This window comes from Hyla sarda, chromosome 2 (genome assembly GCF_029499605.1).
Source record: "Hyla sarda isolate aHylSar1 chromosome 2, aHylSar1.hap1, whole genome shotgun sequence".
In the NCBI taxonomy this organism is placed as follows: domain Eukaryota; kingdom Metazoa; phylum Chordata; class Amphibia; order Anura; family Hylidae; genus Hyla; species Hyla sarda.
Genome location: NC_079190.1, coordinates 272,209,245 through 272,229,428, shown reverse-complemented (window position 1 = coordinate 272,229,428; position 20,184 = coordinate 272,209,245). Strand labels below are relative to the sequence as shown.

The following is a 20,184-nucleotide window of genomic DNA, read 5'->3' as shown; positions in this document are numbered from 1 at the left end:
GTGTAACAATCATGTGCACATTATCTGTAATACTAACAGTCGGCATCAAGTCATGTCTCCACAGGAGATGAATTTCTGTGTCACATTTAAGCACAGATATTATAGAACACATATGCCACATAGTAGTCATAAGTCATTAAGTGCATTTATCAAACATTCAATAGTCTGGTGTGGGTTTCCTATTATGAATATATTACACTTTATATATAAGACAGCATAGTGTATAATTATTAGCAATATGCAGTGGTGAGAAATAGTATTAACACCCCCAGAAGTCCCATATGACTGGCGATATGTTTAAATTATACCAAAAAAAACAAAGTAGATCTTAGACAATATACAATACTATTTTTATTACATTATAGCTGAAAGTGGTTTCCAACCTAAAATGTAAAATATAAAAAATGTAGTTAGAGTAAGGGTACGTTCACACTATGGAATGTCAAGTAGAATTACTGCAAGAAGAAAAAATTGGTGTGAATGGAGTTTCCTTCGACCCATTCACAACTGCAGAAATTCTGGATTGGACTCCAGACCTAGTGGAATGCCAAGCAGACTACAATGCCATTAATGGTGACAGGACATGTTCACATGGTACTAATGCCGATAGATTTCAGCAGTGCCCGCAACAGATTAAATCTTCACCCAGAACATCTCTAAATGAAGGTACTGTAGTGTGAATGCACCCTTACTTTAAGAATAGATGGAAACCTGTTCCCTACTTTACTGAAATCAACATATATATGCTAGATATGAGTTTAAGAGCATATATCAGAGGCATGGTATATGCCAGAAGGAACCTCTGCCATATACATTCAATGTGAACCTCCAATGGATGTCAGTGTATAAGGACAGGAATGTGGCACAATCTACTCCACTATTTTATACATCAAAAAAAGCATTTGTACAATCTTTTGTCTACCATAAGTTGAATTGGGCCTGTGGAGATTTCCTGGTGTATATGACAATTGGACACTAGAAAGGTAGTGTAAAAGTAGCCCAAGTCATTATTTGTCCAAGTTATATGAGGTCATATATTATCATATCTCTGGCAACCAATGTGGTGCTGATTATTAAAGAGTTACCATTATCCAGATTGTTCTATGAGGTATGTAATTCTGGCATCATTTCATAAAATATATACTTTAAAAAAAATTTGAAAACCCGAGGCTAGCCAAGGCTATCACTAATGGTTGATTCAAAATGCCATCCGTAAGGTCTCAGTGAGAGATAGGAAAAAGCTGGTGTTTGGGGAAACACATAGTATGACGACTGACTCAGAGAGAAGCACAAATCAGACCATAAATATGATAACAAAAATAAAAATAATAACAAGGACAGAAAAAAAATAGATCTCCTCTTAAAGGGGTACTCCGGTGAAAACCTTTTTTCTTTTAAATCAACTGGTGCCAGAAAGTTAAACAGATTTGTAAATTACTTCTATTAAAAAATCTTAATCCTTCCTGTACTTATTAGCTGCTGAATACTACAGAGGAAATTCTTTTCTTTTTGGAATTCTCTCTGATGACATCACGAGCACAGTGTTCTTTGCTGACTTCATAATAATAATAATAATAATAACTCTTTATTTATTGTTGTCATTAATGGGATTTGAACCCAAGGCCCCAGCACTGCAAGGCAGCAGTGCTAACCATTGAGCCACCATGCAGAGAGCACTGTGCTCGTAATGTCATCAGTGTTCCAAAAAGAGAGGAATTTCCTCTGTAGAATTCAGCAGCTAATAAGTACTGGAAGGATTAATATTTTTTAATAGAAGTAATTTACAAATATGTTTAACTTTCTGGCACCAGTTGATTTAAAAGAAAAAAATTTTTCACCGGAGTACCCCTTTAATGTTATAACTAGGGATGAGCAAATCAAATCTGATGAATCCGAATTCGTCACAAATTTCAGGAAAAATTCGATTCGTAACAATGTGAATATCGCTGTGATTCGAGCACGCAAATCACTTCATTAAACTCCATTTAGTGCGGTCCAGGATCCAGGGGCCAGGGATCAAAAATGGCGGATCCACATGTGAAGACATGGGGCAAGGAATGCTGGGAATACAGGAACAAGGGTCAGCTGGATGACCCTGAATCACATGCAGCATGCAGCCAATCAGCAGCTAGCCACCCCTGTGATGTCACAGCCCTATATAATCGGCAGCCATCTTGCGGCCAGTCACATCAGCATTCTGTTGCAGAGAGAGAGTGACAGACAGCAGTGTGTGTTGCACAGAAAAGCATTTTTACAGCAACAATTCACCTCCCAGTCACATCAGCATTCTATTGCAGAGAGGGACAGAGAGCAGTTTGTTGCACAGAAAAGCGATTCACCTCTAGCCCATATCCAACCTAGTAGTGGAGGGGAAGAGGGGCGCATGATGGGGGCATTATATGTGAGGGGCACATGATGGGGGCATTATATGTGAGGCGCACGTGATGGGGGCGTCATATGTGAGGGGAGCATGGTAGGGGCATTATATATGAGGAGCACATGATGGGGGCATTATATGTGAGGAGCGCATGATGTGGCATTATGTGAGGGGTGCATGATGGGGGCATTATATGTTAGGGACATATGATGGGGGTATTATATGTGAGGCGCGCATGATGGGGGCAATATATGTGAGGGACCCATGATGGGAGCATTATATGTGAGGGTCGCATGATGGGGCATTATATGTTAGGGGTGCATGGTGGGGGCATTATATGTGAGGGGCACATGATGGGGCATTATATGTTAGGGGCACATGATGGGGGAATTATATGTGAGGGGCGCATGATGGGGGCATTATATGTGAGGGGCAGATGATGGGGCATTATATGTGAGGCACACATGATGGGGGCATTATATGTGAGGGGAGCATGATGGGGGCATCATATAGGGGGTGAGGGAGTGCAGGAATAAGGCACAGTGAAAGGGTGTGAGGGCAGTGCAATATTGAGGAACTGTAATGGAGGGGAAGGGGGATGCAGGCATGAGGCATTATATGTTAGGGGCATGTAGGCATGATGGGGCATTATATGTTAGGGGTGCATGATAGGGGCATTATATGTGAGGGGCGCATGATGGGGGTATTATATGTGAAGGGCGCATGATAGGGGCATTATATGTGAGGGGCGCATGATGGGGGCATTATATGTGAGGGGCACATGATGGGGGCATTATATGTGAGGGGAGCATGATGGGGGCATTTTATATGAGGGGCGCATTATGGGGGCATTGTATGTGAGTAGCGCATGATGTGGCATTCTATGTGAGGGGTGCATGATGGGGGAATTATATGTGAGGGACGCATGATGGGGGCATTATATGTGAGTCGCGGATGATGGGGGCAATATATGTGAGGGACGCATGATGGCAGCATTATATGTGAGGGGTGCATGATGGGGCATTATATGTGAGGCGCGCATGATAGGGGCAATATATGTGAGGGACGCATGATGGGGCATTATATGTGAGGGGTGCATGATGGGGCATTATATTTGAGGGATGCATGATGGGGGCATTATATGTGATACATGCATGATGGGGGCATTATATGTAAGGGACGCATGATGGCGGCATTATATGTTAGGGGTGCATGATAGGGGCATTATATGTGAGGGGCACCCAGATAATTTGAGTTTGAGACCCCTGTTGTCGACAAATACTGTTTTAAGCGTACTGGAGCACATTGTCCTCCCCTAATAAGTGCATGCCACATACATACATATAAGTGGTGTACCATTCTGTTGCTGTTAAAAAGTCTTAAGGACCTAGATACTGTGAAAGGATAGCCAAATGTACACACCTGCTGCCTCTGTAGTATGCTGTTTCCTCCCCCACAGAAGTATCTTATGCTGTGGGTTCAGCTCCACAATTTAATGAGGAAAATGTAGAGGACAGTCAGCATCTACTGCCCAGCCAAGAAGTGGAGGAGACATCCGCCACTTTCTCCGCTAGGCGGGCAACTAGTGATGAGGAGAGTGGCGTGGGAGGGGGTGCTGCTAGTGTTAAGGCTCCTGAAGCAGACAGTTTTGAGGAACTGAGGAGGTTATCAGTGACGTGCAGACACAACTCGATGTTGATGAAGCTGATCGCACTTGGGAGCTGGGTGCAGAAGGAGCTTCATCATCATCAGGAGAAGAGGGTTGCAGGTTACCCATGAGGCAGCAGCTAAGCCGGGAAGGTGGTTACATGGTTGGTAGTCAGTATAGTGTCAGAAGTGGAAAGCCCGGAGCCAAGCGTGCCCAGGGTAGACCACCTGCTTCACAGCAGCCTACCTTCCCGGGAGGTAGTGGTACAGGGGTTCCTGGAGTCGGCTGCAGTTGCAGTCAATAAGTGTGGACTGTTGGTGGGAAAATCAGCTACTCGGCAGTGTGGCAGTTTTTCATTAAGCATGCGGAAGATGTTTACCTGGCCACATGCAAGATTTGTCGGCAGAAGGTGAAGCATGGCCAGGGTCCCAATGTTGGCACCACGGCCCTGTGTCAACATACAGCTTCACCATAAAGCGGCCTGGGAGAACCGTGGCTTCGATGTGGTGGTCCAGCCTGCTGCATCACCCAGTGGCACACCGCTTTCTATTTCAGTCAGGCAAGGCTCCACCACCTCAACCAAATGTAGTTGTGTGTCATACCCTCCCTCTGTTGCTCCAGATGCTTCTGCTCCTACCACTTCAAGTCAGTAGTGTTGAGCGGCATAGGCCATATTCGAATTCGCGAATAATCGCGAATATATGGACGAATATTCGTCATATATTCGCGAATATTCACATATTCGTAATATTCTCGTTTTATTTTCGCATATGCGAATAGTCGCGCATGCGAAAATTACCGTAAGAGAAAATTCGCATATGCGAAAATTCGTGCCCCAGTCTCACACAGTAGTATTAGAGCCTTCTTTACACCACACAAGCTGGAAGCAGAGAGGGATGATCACTGTGATGTGTACTGTGAAAAAAAAATAAAAATAAAATAAAAAACGAATATTCGTAATTACGAATATATAGTGCTATATTCGCGAATATTCGTGAATTCGCGAATATGCGATATTCGCGAATAAAATTCGCATTGCGAATATTCGCGAGCAACACTACAAGTCAGTCATTCCACCAGCAATCCATCGGCGAAGCCATGTCCAAAAGACAACAGTATGCGCCCACTTATCCAACGGCACAGAAGCTGAATGTGCTCCTGTCCAAGTTGCTGGTGCTGCAGTCCCTCCCTTTCCAAATGGTGTTCAGAGAACTGATGGCTTGTGCTGAGGCGGGGTGGAGAAGCCCAAGACTTCATTTCTTTGCGTAGAAGGCAGTACCAGCCCTACACAGTTTTGTGGAACAGAAGGTGGGCAAGTCCTTGAGCCTGTCGGTGTGTACCAAAGTGCACGGCAGCGCCGACGTGTGGAGCGGCAACTATGGTCAGGGACAATACATGTCCTTTACAGCCCACTGAGTAAATGTGGTTTCTGCACAGCCACAACACCAATTTGGACAGGTCACACATCTTCTGCCTCCACGTTCTCAGGCCATTGTACCTTTTACAGTGTGCAATTCCACCTCCTCATCCTCCACCGTGTCCTCAGCCTCCACTGCACGGACAAGCCTCAGTGCCCCTCCAGCATACCATGTGTGCAGGGCACGGTGGTGTCACATTGTTCTTTACATGGTTTGCCTTGGCGAACTGAGTCACACAGGGGAGGAACTGCTAAAAGTCATTCATCAAGAAATCAAATCATGACTTACTCCACGAAAACTGGCAATGGGAACCATGGTGACCGACAACAGGAAGAACATCTTGTCTGCGCTGCGACAAGGAAGCCCGGCATGGCACACATGTTCAATCTGGTTGTCAAGCAGTTCCTGAAGTGTTCCCCCCCCATCTGCAAGACATCCTAACAACGGGAAGGAAACTTTGCATGCACTTCAGCCCCTCATACACCACAAAGCATATTCTCCTTGAGCTGCAGAGTCAGAACGGTATCCCCCAACATAGTCTGATTTGCGACATATCCACATGTTGGAATTCCACTCTCCATATGTTGGACCAACTACACGAACAGAGAAAAGCCATTACCAATTTCTTGATGATCCAAGGGTACTCCCCTGTGTAACTTCAATGTCAACCAGTGGCAGCTCATCCGTGACACCTGACATTTGCTCAGACCCTTTGGGGAAGCCACATTGTAAATAAGTCACAAGGATTACGGGATGAACAATGTAATTCTACTGCTTCATTTATTACAACACGTGTTGGAAACGCTGGCTGGTCAGGGCACTAGAAATGTCGCGCCTACATCTCATGGCCACATAATGTATTTAAATGTTAAATAAAAATTCTTTAATCTTTTCAATATGGTCTTGTCAGGCTGTTGCCACCTCCAGGCTGGGTTATTCAGCCACTATATGGTCCCCTCCTACTTATGCCACCTCCAGGCTCTGTCATTGTGCCGCTCTTCGACAGTGATTCTAATAGTGATGCCTCTAATCTGCATGTCATACTGTCACTAACCCATCACACACCCTATGTGTGTTATAGCAAGGAAAAGTGTTGTACACACATATTGAGGCTCTCTGTAGGCCAGAAATTGACGTTTTTAATACAGGTTTGCCACGAATAAATTCGCACCAAACCAAATTATTTTTGGATAATTTGGATTATTGGCTCTAGTTATAACCCCTTTTAACCAGGAGTACAAAAATATAAAAACGATTTTTAAAAAAATCTGTCAGTGTTGTATAAGAATGACAATATTATTGCAGAATGGAGCAAAGGTCATTCATAGAAAGACAAGGACATTAGGACAACAGTTTTCCTCTAGCCTTTTTTTTCTGAAGAATTTAAAGGGGTACTCTACTAGCTGAGAGTTTTTTGCCCCCCCCCCCCCTAGTCTCTGTATGATGTCTAGCTTACCTTCTCCTTCTGTTATGGCCTGTGCTGTACCCACTGCTCTCTAGCTCCCCCTTTGTGTCATGTTTTGCTTGTGCAGTCTGCTGTCATTTCCTGTGCATGGTCTTTTGGAAACCACTGTTCCAAGTAGATCTTGTGGCCCCAGCTGGTTTGTATTTTCCACTCCTTTCCTTTGTGGTTTCGCCCCTCTAATCTTTGACCTCCACCCCTTACACACCCCTCCTCATAAGGCTAATCTTGCCTCTCTTGCTCATTTGAATGTCTCTTTATGCCTTTTTTTTTCTTTTCACTTGGCTCGGGGAGTCTGCTGGTAAGTGTAAGTCTAACTTGCAAGAGCTGATGTACGTGCTGCATGGGCCAATCATCGGTCGGAGCGACTGTGTCAGAGTCTCGTCCTGATTGAAGCAGAAGTCACCTATGAAGACAGAACCAACAGAGGGACGCAACCCAGTAAAGAGGAGTCGGCAAAAAAAAAATTCAACAAGGGGCTGAGCTGTACAATGGGCTCAGGGGACAATCCCTGTCACCAACCAGCCAAATCATGTCACAAACACAACATGGCAGCTAGGGAGAAAAAAAAGTTGGGTCACCAGCAAAGAGGTCTGAGGGAAACTACACAATTTCCTGCCATAACATAAGGTAAGCTTGACACAAAACCCTTTGCAATACCGTCTCTAAAAACAGGATACCACAGATCAACATAACACCAGTCAACATGGGCTTAAAACAACACCAGCAAATGAGTAACCCTTTAATTCTATTAATAAAAAGGTTTGGCTAGAAGTTGCAGGCTATCACAAATGTGGATACAAAATCTGTAAGGTATGTCCCCATATACGCACAGGAAAAACCTTTCTGTCCTTAAGCGAAAAACAGGAGTACAGAATAACCAGGTATATCAATTGTAATATATATTTTGTCATATACACAATTTGGTGTGATCTCTGTAATGTCCAGTATGTGGGCTGTACGACGGGACCCTATAGGTCCGGATCCACAGACACATTTCCGACAGTAAAAAATACCCATTCCGTTACTGTGTGTGTGGTATCTAAACATTTTTTGGAAGAGTAACAGAGAGGTATAAGCAGCCTCAAGTGCATGGGCATAGAAAAGTGTCTTGTTCAAAATGTGGTGGGGATCGAAAGAACATGCTTTAAAGCTGTGAGGCTTTTTGGATATTTAAGCTAGGAGCACGCTAGCCCGTAGGCTTATATCACAGGTATGATTTGATGTATCAATATTAAATGGGTCTTTTTTTTATACACAATTAACTTGTTTTTTCTGGTTACCTGAACACATGCATCCTTTCCTTATTTTTAGAGCAGGCCCATGGGCAGCAGATATTAATATGATCATATAGGATTATTTGTGTATTACCCATATATTCATGTACATATCTTTATTATTTCTTTGCAATGTGTTGCAGATCACCAGTTAGTGTTACCATGATCTCCACAAGCTCTTTCTAGATTATTTGGTAGGCACTGTTGATAGAAGGAGTTGTACTTCTTTGTATGCGATTTTATATGCACGTGCCTTTAAATAATTTATTGTCTGATTGTGAATCAAGACATTAATGTGTGAAAGGGAGGGTCAATTGTATCTATTCTTGGTATATAAGGGAGTGTTTTTTTTGTGATGCATATGACTATGACTAAGGTTGAACAGGTTGGAACACAACTGAAACCACTGGGTTCTGACTGATCCCATTGACTTGGATGGTGTCTGTCAAGTGTCCGGTATTTTACAGGAGTTAAAAAATCCTCAATGCTAGCTATCTACTTAATGCCAGTCCATTCGAGCAACTGGCTGATGAAACCCCTTTAACAGAGCATGCCAGCAGTGTAAATGAGCCTTTTGTTTTTGTATAATGAGAGAAACACTTTAAAGAGAAACTGACGGCTGGGGTGACCAAAGTAACTAATTTACCTATTAGAATATGTAGGAATAACTCAGGAACAGTACCACACATTAGGGCCTTTGTCACTAGTTTATGTTGCCCTCTGATAGGACAGCATAAACCAAGTGAAAATACATGTGAATGGAATGTAAGTGACCTTTTATTTGTATCTTAATATCATAAATACACACTAATTAAACCAGGAAAAATCCTGTTAACTAAATACAGAGTTGCATTTTTTGCTTATACAAGTTCCCATTGTCTAATAACAGAGTGCATAGTGAACAAAGACAATAAATAAATATGTTTTGTGAACCTTACCAGTGTGGTAAAGATGTAATGATAATATTCTGTCATCATTCCCATCGCCATAGCCTGCAAAACAAGCATAAAAGTACAATATGAGAAATTAATAGTAAATATAGGTTAAGATTGAAATTGATTGACTACAGTGATTGTAGACATAGATGCCCTAAAACCCTTTAGTGTCCTATATATTGGGCATAGTGTCCTGTAATGGAAATAACAAAAGAGAGAGGAGGGAAAAGGCACTTTCATGTGCAGGATTTCCAAGCGGTCCCACAGGGAGGGGAAAAGGGGGAAGGCAGTCGCTCACCAGAGTTGGTTGTGTACCAAACCGCCTAAAGCGTGTATAACAAGAGACTTTAGAGAGAGGACAGGATCTATCAGTGCTAAAGGGATCAGAGAAGTAGGATAGCAGGACCTTCAGGTAAGTACCATTTTATTGTAGTTCCAGCATGCAACGCATTTCGCTGCACATGCACAGCCTCATCTGGCATGCCTGGTATATAACAAGGTGTAGTTGACCCATTTGACATGCCTAATGAAGCTGCCCATGCGCGGAAAAAAACGTTGCATGCTGGAACTACAATAACAAATACTTACCTGAAGGTCCTGCTATCCTACTACTGCTATCCATTCAGTGCCGATAGAGCCTGTCCTCTCTCTGAAGTCTCTTGTTTGTAATGGAAATAAGGGCAGAGACAGTAGGCTGCAAATGCTTTCCTTAGTTTACTGTCTCTGTGGCGGTATTAGTTCCCATGGTTGGGTACATTACCGAAGTCCATGCTCCTGTACACATGTTTTTAAAGCAAATTAAAAAAATAATAATAATAAAAACAGATATAGACAAATATGGAAAAAAAATGTTGTCAAATTTTGAACAAATTTAATTCCTTCCAAATTGATTTGCTCATCTCTAGCTACAACATTATTAAGTGACTATTTTTAATAAACCACTTTAATTATTTAACCACTCTACTACTTAATAACAGGCCAGTCACAAGATAAGTCTGACAAAAGAAAATTTGTAATGCTAGCATACTACCACGCACGACTTTATAATTAAAGAAAGCATTTACTTAATGAGTACATGTCACCAAGTAAAACTTCTAATATAGTGTTCCTTGTGTAATTAGCAGACACTTTCCTATTCACTTGCTTTTAAAATTATCAACATAAATTTGTTTTAAATGTAATAGAAAAAAACGGCCACTAGGTGGCTCTGTTCTGTTCCCTGTTACACTCACACCCTTGATAAAGTCAGTTACGGCCGGCGAAACGTCGGGGGGTGTTAAAGTGGTGTTTGTTTTAATTGGTAGCATTTCTGGATCAAAACATAATGTTAAGGAATAACCAAATATAATATAAATTACCTGGCATCCCTGAAGGGAGCCATTGGGTATCAAGTGTTTGGAAATAAGGAGCTTGCACTCTACGAGTTAATGATCCAGATGCTGTGATTTTAAATCACATAGTATATTTTGTCCCTGCTACACAAAATAATTTTGAGTGTCTTTTTTACTTTTTAAGAGAGATCAATAAAGAGGAGATTTTAATACTTGTATTTAGGGGGTTCCAAAGTTGGGGATCAATAGTCCCGAATGGGTGTGAACCCTGATGGGAATTGGTTTAATTTACATTATTTAATCCTGGGAGCCCCTCTTGGGATTATTTGGATATAAGACTGTTCTGTTCCCTCCCACAATTAATACAGTGAGTTTGGTCTCCTCCCAGCTTGGAAGGAAGTGCTTCTCTGCACTGAGCTTGATAGACAGCTGCAAAGAGTCTCTCTGAAAGCTGCAAACAGCCTAACTGAAACATGCATAGAGCCTGAGATCCTCTATTCATTACAGCACTGCAACCATGTGAGGGCAGAAGTGGTCCCCCAGCAGGCTTCACTGGGAAACACCCACTTTATCCTGCTGGGAGATGTGAACAAGAATAAAAGTATGATACACAGCTTTTTAAAGCTCTGAATTTTTTATTTATTTTTGGGTGGGAGGACTGTTAGGAGTAGTTAGGGAACATAGCCTGAGTTAGTTTAGAAGAGTTTATTTTGTGACAGGTACTTTTTAACTCTAATAGCCATCAACTAGCCAAACACAAGGAGTTTGATCCTTAGCCCCTTCATTTTTGTCTTTTCAATAGTCATTAGTCTTTCAATTTTCATCTACAGGTCCTGTTAATATAGGTATTGTCTTTGTTTATAATAAAAAAATTATAGTAATAATAAATTGGATTTTTTTAAGGTAAATTAGTATCTTTTAACTTTTATTAGAGGAGAAGCTTGTTCATATTTATTAACACTTGTTTTTCTCATTTATTTAGTTCCCATAGGGAAATTATACTTTTTTTCAATTGCAAACACTGTTTAATGCTATGCCATAGCAAAGCATTGATCAGTGTTATCAGTGCTCTGATGTACCAGCCTGCCAAGAATCAGATTGATGAACGGATGGCTTGAAGGCAAGTGAGGGCTTTCCAGTCATCACATCAGCTGATCAGGGCCCTGTACTTGCCACGCTCAGGTCCCAATCAAGCCACTGAGCTAACTAGCAATGCAATGTTTACATTTTAGATGCTGCAATGAACTTTAATCGCGGCATTATTGTGTTGTTCGGCCAAGTTTCCTTTTTTTCTGGCAGTTTTTGGAAAACTGCCACTGCAGTTTTTGAGCCAAAGTCAGAAGTGGAGCCATACAGGAGGAGAAGTAAAAGCCCTTCCTTTATATATCCCATTCCTTTTGAATACATTTCTGGTTTTGGCTCAAAAACTGCAGTGGCAGTTTTCCTAAAACTGACAGAAAAGTGGAAACTTAGCCTTAAGGTGTTAAATGGGTATTCCAGTGGAAAACAATTTTTTCTGGTGCCATCAACTGGTGCCAGAATGTTAAACAGATATGTAAATGATTTCTATAAAAAAAAATCTTAATACTTCCAATACTTATCAGCTGCTGTATGCTCCAGAGGAAGTTGTATAGTTATTTTCTGTCTGACCACAGTGCTCTCTACTAACACCTCTGATCATGTCAGGAACTGTCTAGAGTAAGAGCAAATTTCTATAGCAAACCTCTCCTGCTCCAGACAGTTCCTGACATGGACAGAGGTGTCAGCAGAGATCACTGTGGTCAGAGTGAAAAGAACTACTCAACCTCCTCTGTAGCATACATCAGCTGATGAGTACTGGAAGAATTAAGATTTTTAGATAGAATTTATTTACAAATCTGTTTAACTTTCTGGCACCAGTTGATTTGAAAAAAAAAATGTTTTCCATCGGAGTACCCCTTTAATCCTGATGACATAGTGGATGGAAGCATGTCAATTGTACTCTCATGACCCTATGGTGAACTATATTAGGATGTGTTCACATGTTGCAGTTGTGTCATGGTAACAGTTGTTTTGTCACATATCCAAAATCATCCTGACCTTAAAATAAAACTAGTCTCTCAGCCACCCTGAGGTATGAAGAAAGCTGACGTGTTCGCTCCTTCTAGCAGTGAAGGCTTATTTCAATGAATACATGAACCTACTTGACTCTTCTGTCTGAAAAGACTTAGGGAGAGTAAGTAAAAGTAACTTATATAACTTTAAATTTGTCAAATTCATTGGTCATTTTTATTTGTCGTTTAAATACCATTGCCTGGGCCTTTCTATTGCTTAGCTACTACTTATCAAGAACAGTAAAACTCCTGCAGAATGTTGATGAACCCATCTTAAAGGTAGTGACACAGTATGTGCAAGGGACAGCACACTGAGAAGGATGACAAGAAGAATGATGCGAGGAGACTAGTAATAATATATACAGCTCCTATTTCATCATGACAAGAAATGATACTCAGCAGGTAAGTCTATAAAACGACTAAAGCAGCAAATAAGCTTTGGCATACACATCTGATTACAGTTAATCTTACTTATTTATGTAACATTTTATTGTTGTATATTTAGACACAATAATAATACTATTTTATTATTACACAATGAAAAAATTAGAATACGACTATGTTTTTTTTTTTTTTTTTTTTTTTTTACATTCGTGAGGGTGTTGCTACCCATCAGGCCCTCGGCAAATGGATGCTGCCCACAGGGCTGCTATTGCTACTTAAATGCTTACTGGCAGAGGACATGGCAGTGGTAGCCCTCCTTTACCCCTTTCTCTACCAACCATTCCTTTGGAGATTTTTTTTTATTTTTATGAAAAAGATTTGGAGGTTATTGTTATGTTCTTGGGTTGATGTGGCACCCACCAAGTAGTCAAGTAATCCACTTTCCCTCTCAATGCTTTAAATGTGTATTAATGTTAAATTCAGAGACAAATACTATGGTACTGATTTCCTCTTGTAAACCCAACTTCTTTTGTTGGGATTTGCTCTAGAATTGGTGCGTTGTGCCACAAATTGTGTCTGCACCAGAATTTGCACCAGAAATTGTAACAATCCGCCCAACTCTCCATTTTATTCAGAAAACCCGAAAAGGGGCATGGCCATTGGAGGAAAGCGGTTTGTTTGCCAAAAATGGGCCGTGTCCTCAACATTTTCAAAAAATCCCAACATATTTACTAAGGTTTCCACAGAAAATGTGGTGGATTTGAGCTCTGGAAATAAAATACAGTATCCACTAGATGCAATGCTTTTGGATGGAATTTACTTGTTTTATGTCATCTGATGAAACACTCTATGATAAAATGAAGGCATACAGATGTACCACATGAACTGATCTATATGTCATATATTTATATTACTATAAGAGCTATATTACAGCACTCCACAACTTGTAACATGTAGATAGCTATAATCCAGTCTAGATAAAAAAAAACATTGGGCCCTAATGTAAGTATATACAGGATCGGAGTCCCTGACCTGTACACTAAGTGGCAAAGCTCAGCATCCAGCCCAGTGAAGGGTAATTGAGCGGCAAGGTATACGGTTTATGCTTTGTCGCTCAGTATATCCTGTATACTCCTCTACTGACATTTTTAATCAGAATCTGACAGATAAACAACCCCAAACTGATTTTGGGATATTCTCTCAACTCAAATTACATGATTTGCATCCTCTATTTTTGCTGTTTGATTTTAGATGTGTTAGTTTTCAGTAAGAAGTTTACCTGGTTTAGCTTTCTTATGCATAAGCACAGTGACAATAACCACCACAGTGACACAGAGACAAGGACCATCTGATATGGTTCAGCGCATTCTAGCTACTCTTGTTGTCCATATGTTTACTTATCAGATTAATTTAGTATGACATTCAAGTGGGGCAATATTAATTTGTTTTCTGGTACAAAAAATGGGCAAATTTATGTGAGAGACTAGAGATGAGGTAAGGCAAACCCGTAGAACCCGGTCTTGCTCAGAACTATGGCTGAAATGAAGTTTTCCAAACAGTAGAACCTTCTGAGCTATTCTAGGAGAGGAGGTGAAGAATACATGTAGTTTTTGCTCCATTAAAGCATAGGTTAAGAAAATATAAACGTTAAGATGACATTCTGGTAGCCCAGAATACTTTGCAGCTAGCAGCAAGATCACATGACTGCAGGTTATCCATTCATTGATGTAAAATATCATCTCTTAGTATTCAAGCAATCAACTATATAATGATTCAACATTGTAAGTTTTGTTTAGATCTTATTTCGTACATACTGCGTACATAGTATCCACACTAAATTTTCTTTGTGAGCAGTTCTCCAAATCTCTTTTCTTTGGCAAATAGTAAGTAAATCATCATTAGATATACAATATTCAATGTAACTACTTATGTCTCATGAATACATTATGCTATTTATACTGTATGTCTTATTCCTTGGTAATGATACTTTCGTAAAGTATCTTCCACAATGAACATGATTATTATAACACAGTGCATTTGAAGCCAAGATAACTCTGCTAATAAAGAGAGAAGGCTGTAGAATAATGGAAAGGTTCATGAAGAAAACATAGCATTAAGGAAAAACAATTACCAAAGTCTCAGCCTGGAATATTGATTGAACATACAGAAGGTAACAAGAAGGACAAAGATTAACACTTGCTAATGAATGACACTGAACATATGGAGCGATGTGATGAATCCCACTGGGGCATCGGTGTGAAAATTAATAAGCAGCGGTACGGTTCAAGAGTAAATCAAAAACACTAGTGCCACAAGTCTCTAACTGGGGCCCGACTGCTGGGCAGAATACAACGCCAAGGAATAATTTCTTTATTCGTACCCACCTGCCTGAGAATTTGTGCTGCCATGACGTGACTGCAGTCAAAGATAATGCGGAATTCTCTTCCTCTCTTCATCTCTTTAAGGAGGGGTCGGGCATCTTCCGATTCTGGAGGGAGCTGGCGAATTTTTAACCGGATGTTATATCTGGCAGGTGCCATAATGAGTTCTTGCAAACGAATGAGACCTATAAGAGCAATTTTTAGAACTGTAACCTCTGGGAAACCACAATGTTTACAAATGATTTGTTTGCATTTTATGTAGATTACTATTTAAATTAATAGCACACCTATACAGAGCTATAGCTCAGCTTTCTTTTACCTAAGAAAAGGTTTTGTTTGCTGCCCTGTATACAAATGCCCTGTTCTAGGCAAAACGGCTTGTTGCTACCCCCCCCCCCCAACCCACTCTTCTCCCCCAGCAACCAGCACCCCCGGAACATGTGTAGGTTTCTCCTCTCTAATTACACCCCTAACCTCAGAGGGGGAACTTATAGTTTCAGGGCCCCAATTAAAAATCTTTAACAGGTCCCCATGTCTATTTTGTGCCATTTTTAATACTGTTTTTTTTCTTATGGGGCAGAGGTGCCTTTGGGCCCCCTCAGGCACCAGGACTCCGGTGCTACTGTTACCTTTGTACCCTCTATAGTTACGCCCATGACTAACCTAAAATAGACCTATAAATCCACAATAATTAAATAAAATGTAAAAATATAAAAATAACCCATATATCCCAATCACATATGTTCAAATGTAATCTTCAATGGAAAATTGACAACTCTGTGGGATCATGCTTGAATTGGTGCAACACCAGATATTTATTGATTATGTGATTTTTTAAAGAATATGTTTGTGAGTAGTTTTGAATAAACTCTCCTTTTTAAAATATTGTCAGAACGGCCTACACAATGTGGTGTAGCAAGATGTCACAGAACAACCAAGTGTGAATATTGGTTGCAGTGTTTCTGCTTAGAGCATAAAGGGGATGCCACAGTGTATCGAATGTCTGGGATGGGTGTTACATATGCTATGTTTAATATAAACATTTGAGCTGAGCTGCAGGACTTGATTTTTATTTAAGTATTTTTTTCCTTGTTCTTGATGTTTTATTATGTGAATAGAATTTCTCCTGATGCCTCAATGCAGGAAAAATGGACACTAGCTTGCTGTGTGCCCTTATGATTGGACAGATTACGTGGTGTAACTTGGCCCCCTATGATTAAAATGCTATTAAAGGAACCTGTATTTATTAATTCATTCTACAGTATTTAAATTTATTTATATATTTACTTATTTTTTTATATGAATAGTTTACAAAAAGCTAGAACAAAAAATATCACCAAGACTTCAAAACTCCTTTAAAAATAAATATGTCCTGGTCAAAAATGAAACCCCACACTACTCTGGAATTTAACCACATGTTTTGTACCCAGCTTTATTAACCGAGCAGTAAACAATGGGATATTGGCTGTGTTCCACAAGCTTGTGCAAGTCAATTTGGGAATACAGTGCAGTGACTGAACTATGCTTCTTGGATTAGTCCAACTTCACAGAGAAGTGGTTTAAAGCTTTTGTAAAGAAATCACTTATGATGTGACTTGAAAGCCATGTATTCTTTTTCCTGTTAAACAAATGTCATGAGTGTCAAAAACAGTGTCAAAGGACTTTATAAATATGACAGTCAGATCACAATTCTTTTCAAAACAATTATATCAGAAGACTGGCCATATTTTCTTAGTCTATTTATTCTGCTCTCTTTCCAAAAATCTACCAAGGGAAGGAAAAAAAAAAAAAACCTTGGCTTGTATGGTAAATGCTTGTGTTTTATATTTCTATTCAACAATACTCATTTAGAATTTCAGGAAAAATTTGATTCGTAATGAATGCGAATATCACCCGATTTTATCGCGTGAATTGCTTCATTAAACTCCATTTAGTGCGGTCCAGGTTCCAGGGCATCTAAAATGGCGGATCTACATGTGAGGCCATGGGGCAAGGAATCCTGGGAAGGCGGGAACAAAGGTAGACAGGATGACCCTGAATCACATACAGCATGCCAGCCACCCCTGTGATGTCACAGCCCTATATAATCGGCAGCTATCTTACAGCCACTCACATCAGCATTCTATTGCAGAGAGAGAGGGACAGATAGCAGTGTGATGCACAGAAAAGCTTTTTTTACAGCAACAATTCACCTCCCAGTCACATTAGCGTTCTATTGCAGAGAAAAATCTAGCCTACAAGCACTGATAGGAAAGGGAGAGAGATTGAGACAGAAAGTGCAATTGCGGGTGTATTACAGCAGCGATTCTGTAATGTCCGTTTATTTGTTTTTGTATCTTTCTGTTTAGGTGAGTATTCACACACTAGTTTTTTCAGAGCAGTTTTGCTATTCTACCTGGATAAGAAATAGTTAATGCTCTGAATGAATGAGAATTCGGGTGCAGTTATTTAACCAGAGTTCTCCGGCATTCTGGTGCTGGTTATTGTGCAATACACTTTCAAGTCTGCTTTAGCAATTACCTTGTATTTATCTGAGTTTTAGCCATGGTTAAATAGTCTTGTTCTTTGTAGATTTCAGTCTGTGTTACATTTTTAGGATTTGTATATCCTTTCTGTTATGTATCTGTTCACATTATGTCTTAGTCTTGCATGTTACCTGTGCTCTGTATGTTATATTCCGGTTCTAGTCTAGTGTTTCATTTATTATATTTCTGTTTTCTACTGGGTCAGCATCTTGTCCACACGGAGGAGTGTGTCCGAGTGTAAACAGTTTCCTATGTTTCCTTATCAGTTTGCCTTTTTATATTTTGCCTTGTTAGTATTTGTATCCTGTTTGGTATATCTGGTTGTCTAGTAGTTTTCTGTTCTGGCATGTGACCGACTATGTCTAGTATTTGTTTTTATGCCACTGCACTTTAACAAAGGAAGGGACCGGCACCCAGTTGCCGATTCATCATTTAGGATGGATGGGCAAGTAGGCAGTTTTAGGGTCAGTTTAGGGCTCACTCTTCCTGTCCCCCCAGTCGGTCATGACAGATTCACCTCAAGCCCAAATCCAGCCTAGAAGCACTGATAGGGAAGAGAGTGAGATTGAGAGAGAAAGTGCAATTTTGGTGTAGTACACAGCGTCTGTGTGCTGCAGCACTGGTTTGTGCAACAACTGAAAAGCTAATAGTAGCCAGCCAGTTAGGGTGAGCAGAGCACTAAAAGTGTATTTTCCTCTATTAAATGTAACCTGTGCGTACATCTAAGTGGTGTACCATTTTGTTCCTGTTTAAGTCTCAAGGGCCTAGTTACTGTGAAAGGCAGGCCAAGGTGCCAGAAAGTTAAACAGATTTGTAAATCACTTCTATTAAAACAAATCTTAATCCTTCCAGTACTTTTTAGGGGCTGTATACTAAAGAGAAATACAAAAAAGAAATGCATTTCCTGTCATGTCCTGACCACAGGGCTCTCTGCTGACCTCTGCTGTCCATTTTAGGAACTGTCCCCTCATAAGTGCATAACACATACGTACATCTAGGTGGTGTACCATTTTGTTCCTGTTAAAGTCTTAAGGGACTAGATACTGTGAAAGGCCAGCCAAAAGTACACACCTGCTGTTGTTGTAGACAAATACTGTTTTAAGCGTAGTGGAGCGTATTGTACTTCCCTCATATACGCACTAAGTATGTCAGGCAGAGAAGTGCCAAGACATGCATGTAGGAGTGGAAGAGGCCTAAATTCATAAGGCAGATTTTGCAGCAGACTAGAGGAGAGGCCTAAGCTCCCGATATCAGCTAGCAGAAGTGTCTCGAACCAGCAACCCATCGACCCCCACAGAAGTATCTTAACCTGTGGGTTCAGCTCCTCTATATAGTGAGGACAATCTACTAGAGGACAGTCAGCAGCTACTGCCAAGCCAAGAAGTGGAGGAGAGATCCTCCGCTTCCTCCGCTAGGAGGGCAAGTAGTGATGAGGAGAGTGGTGTTTGAGGTGGTGTTGCGAGCCTTCAGGCTCCTGAAGCAGACACTGTTGAGAAAACTGAGGAGGACATCAGTGACATGCAGACACAACTCGATGATGATGAAGCTGGAGGAGAGGGTTGCAGGTTGCCCATGAGGCAGCAGCTGAGCCAGCAAGGTGATAGCATGGATGGCAGTCAGCATGGTGGCAGAAGTGGAAAGTCTGGAGCCAAGCGTGCCCGGAGTAGACCACCTGCTTCACGGCAGCCTACCTTCCTGGGAGATAGTGGAACAGGGGTTCCTGGAGTCGGCGGCAATAGCACTCAATCAGTGCGGACTGTTGGTGGGAAAATCAGCTACTCAGCGGTGTGGCAGTTTTTCATCTAGCATCCGGAGGGTGTTAACATGTCCACATGCAAGATCTGTCGGCAGCAGGTGAAGCATGGCCAGGGTCCCAATGTTGGCAACACTGCCCTGTGTCAACATAAAGCGGACTGGGAGAACCGTGGTGCCGATGTGGTGGTCCAGCCTGCTGCATCACCCAGTGGCACGCCACTCCCTGTTTCACCACCTCTGTCGAAGGGAGCTGTGTGTCATATCCTCCTTCTGTTGCTCCAGATACTCCTGCTCCTCTTACTTTGAGTTAGTCCTTCTGCAAACAATCCATTGGCAAACCCATGTCCAAGAGACAACAGAATGCACCAACTCATCCAATGGCACAGAAGTTGAATGTGTTCCTGTCCAAGTTGCTGGTGCTGCAGTGGTCGACTCTGCACCTTTCAGAGAACGGATGGCTTGTGCCAGTGCCGAGGGGGAGAGTCCCAAGCCGTCATTTCTTTGCGAAGAAGGCAGTGCTAGCCCTGCACAATTTTGTGGAACAGAAGGTTGAGCCAGTCCTTGAGCCTGTCGGTGTGTATCAAAGCGCACGGCAGCG

At 41.3% G+C, this 20,184-nt stretch overlaps 1 protein-coding gene across 1 annotated transcript in view; it reads right to left on the bottom strand.

Moving 5' to 3' along the window:
- GRIK3 (glutamate ionotropic receptor kainate type subunit 3) overlaps positions 1-20,184 on the bottom strand; it is a 669,988-nt gene that overhangs the window by 371,989 nt on the left and 277,815 nt on the right. Inside the window, exons 4-5 of the mRNA XM_056557135.1 lie at positions 15,310-15,491; positions 9,121-9,174 (exon numbers count right to left, since the gene is read on the bottom strand). Of these exons, the coding sequence (XP_056413110.1) occupies positions 9,121-9,174; positions 15,310-15,491 (236 nt within the window). The remainder of the gene's footprint in view (positions 1-9,120; positions 9,175-15,309; positions 15,492-20,184) is intronic.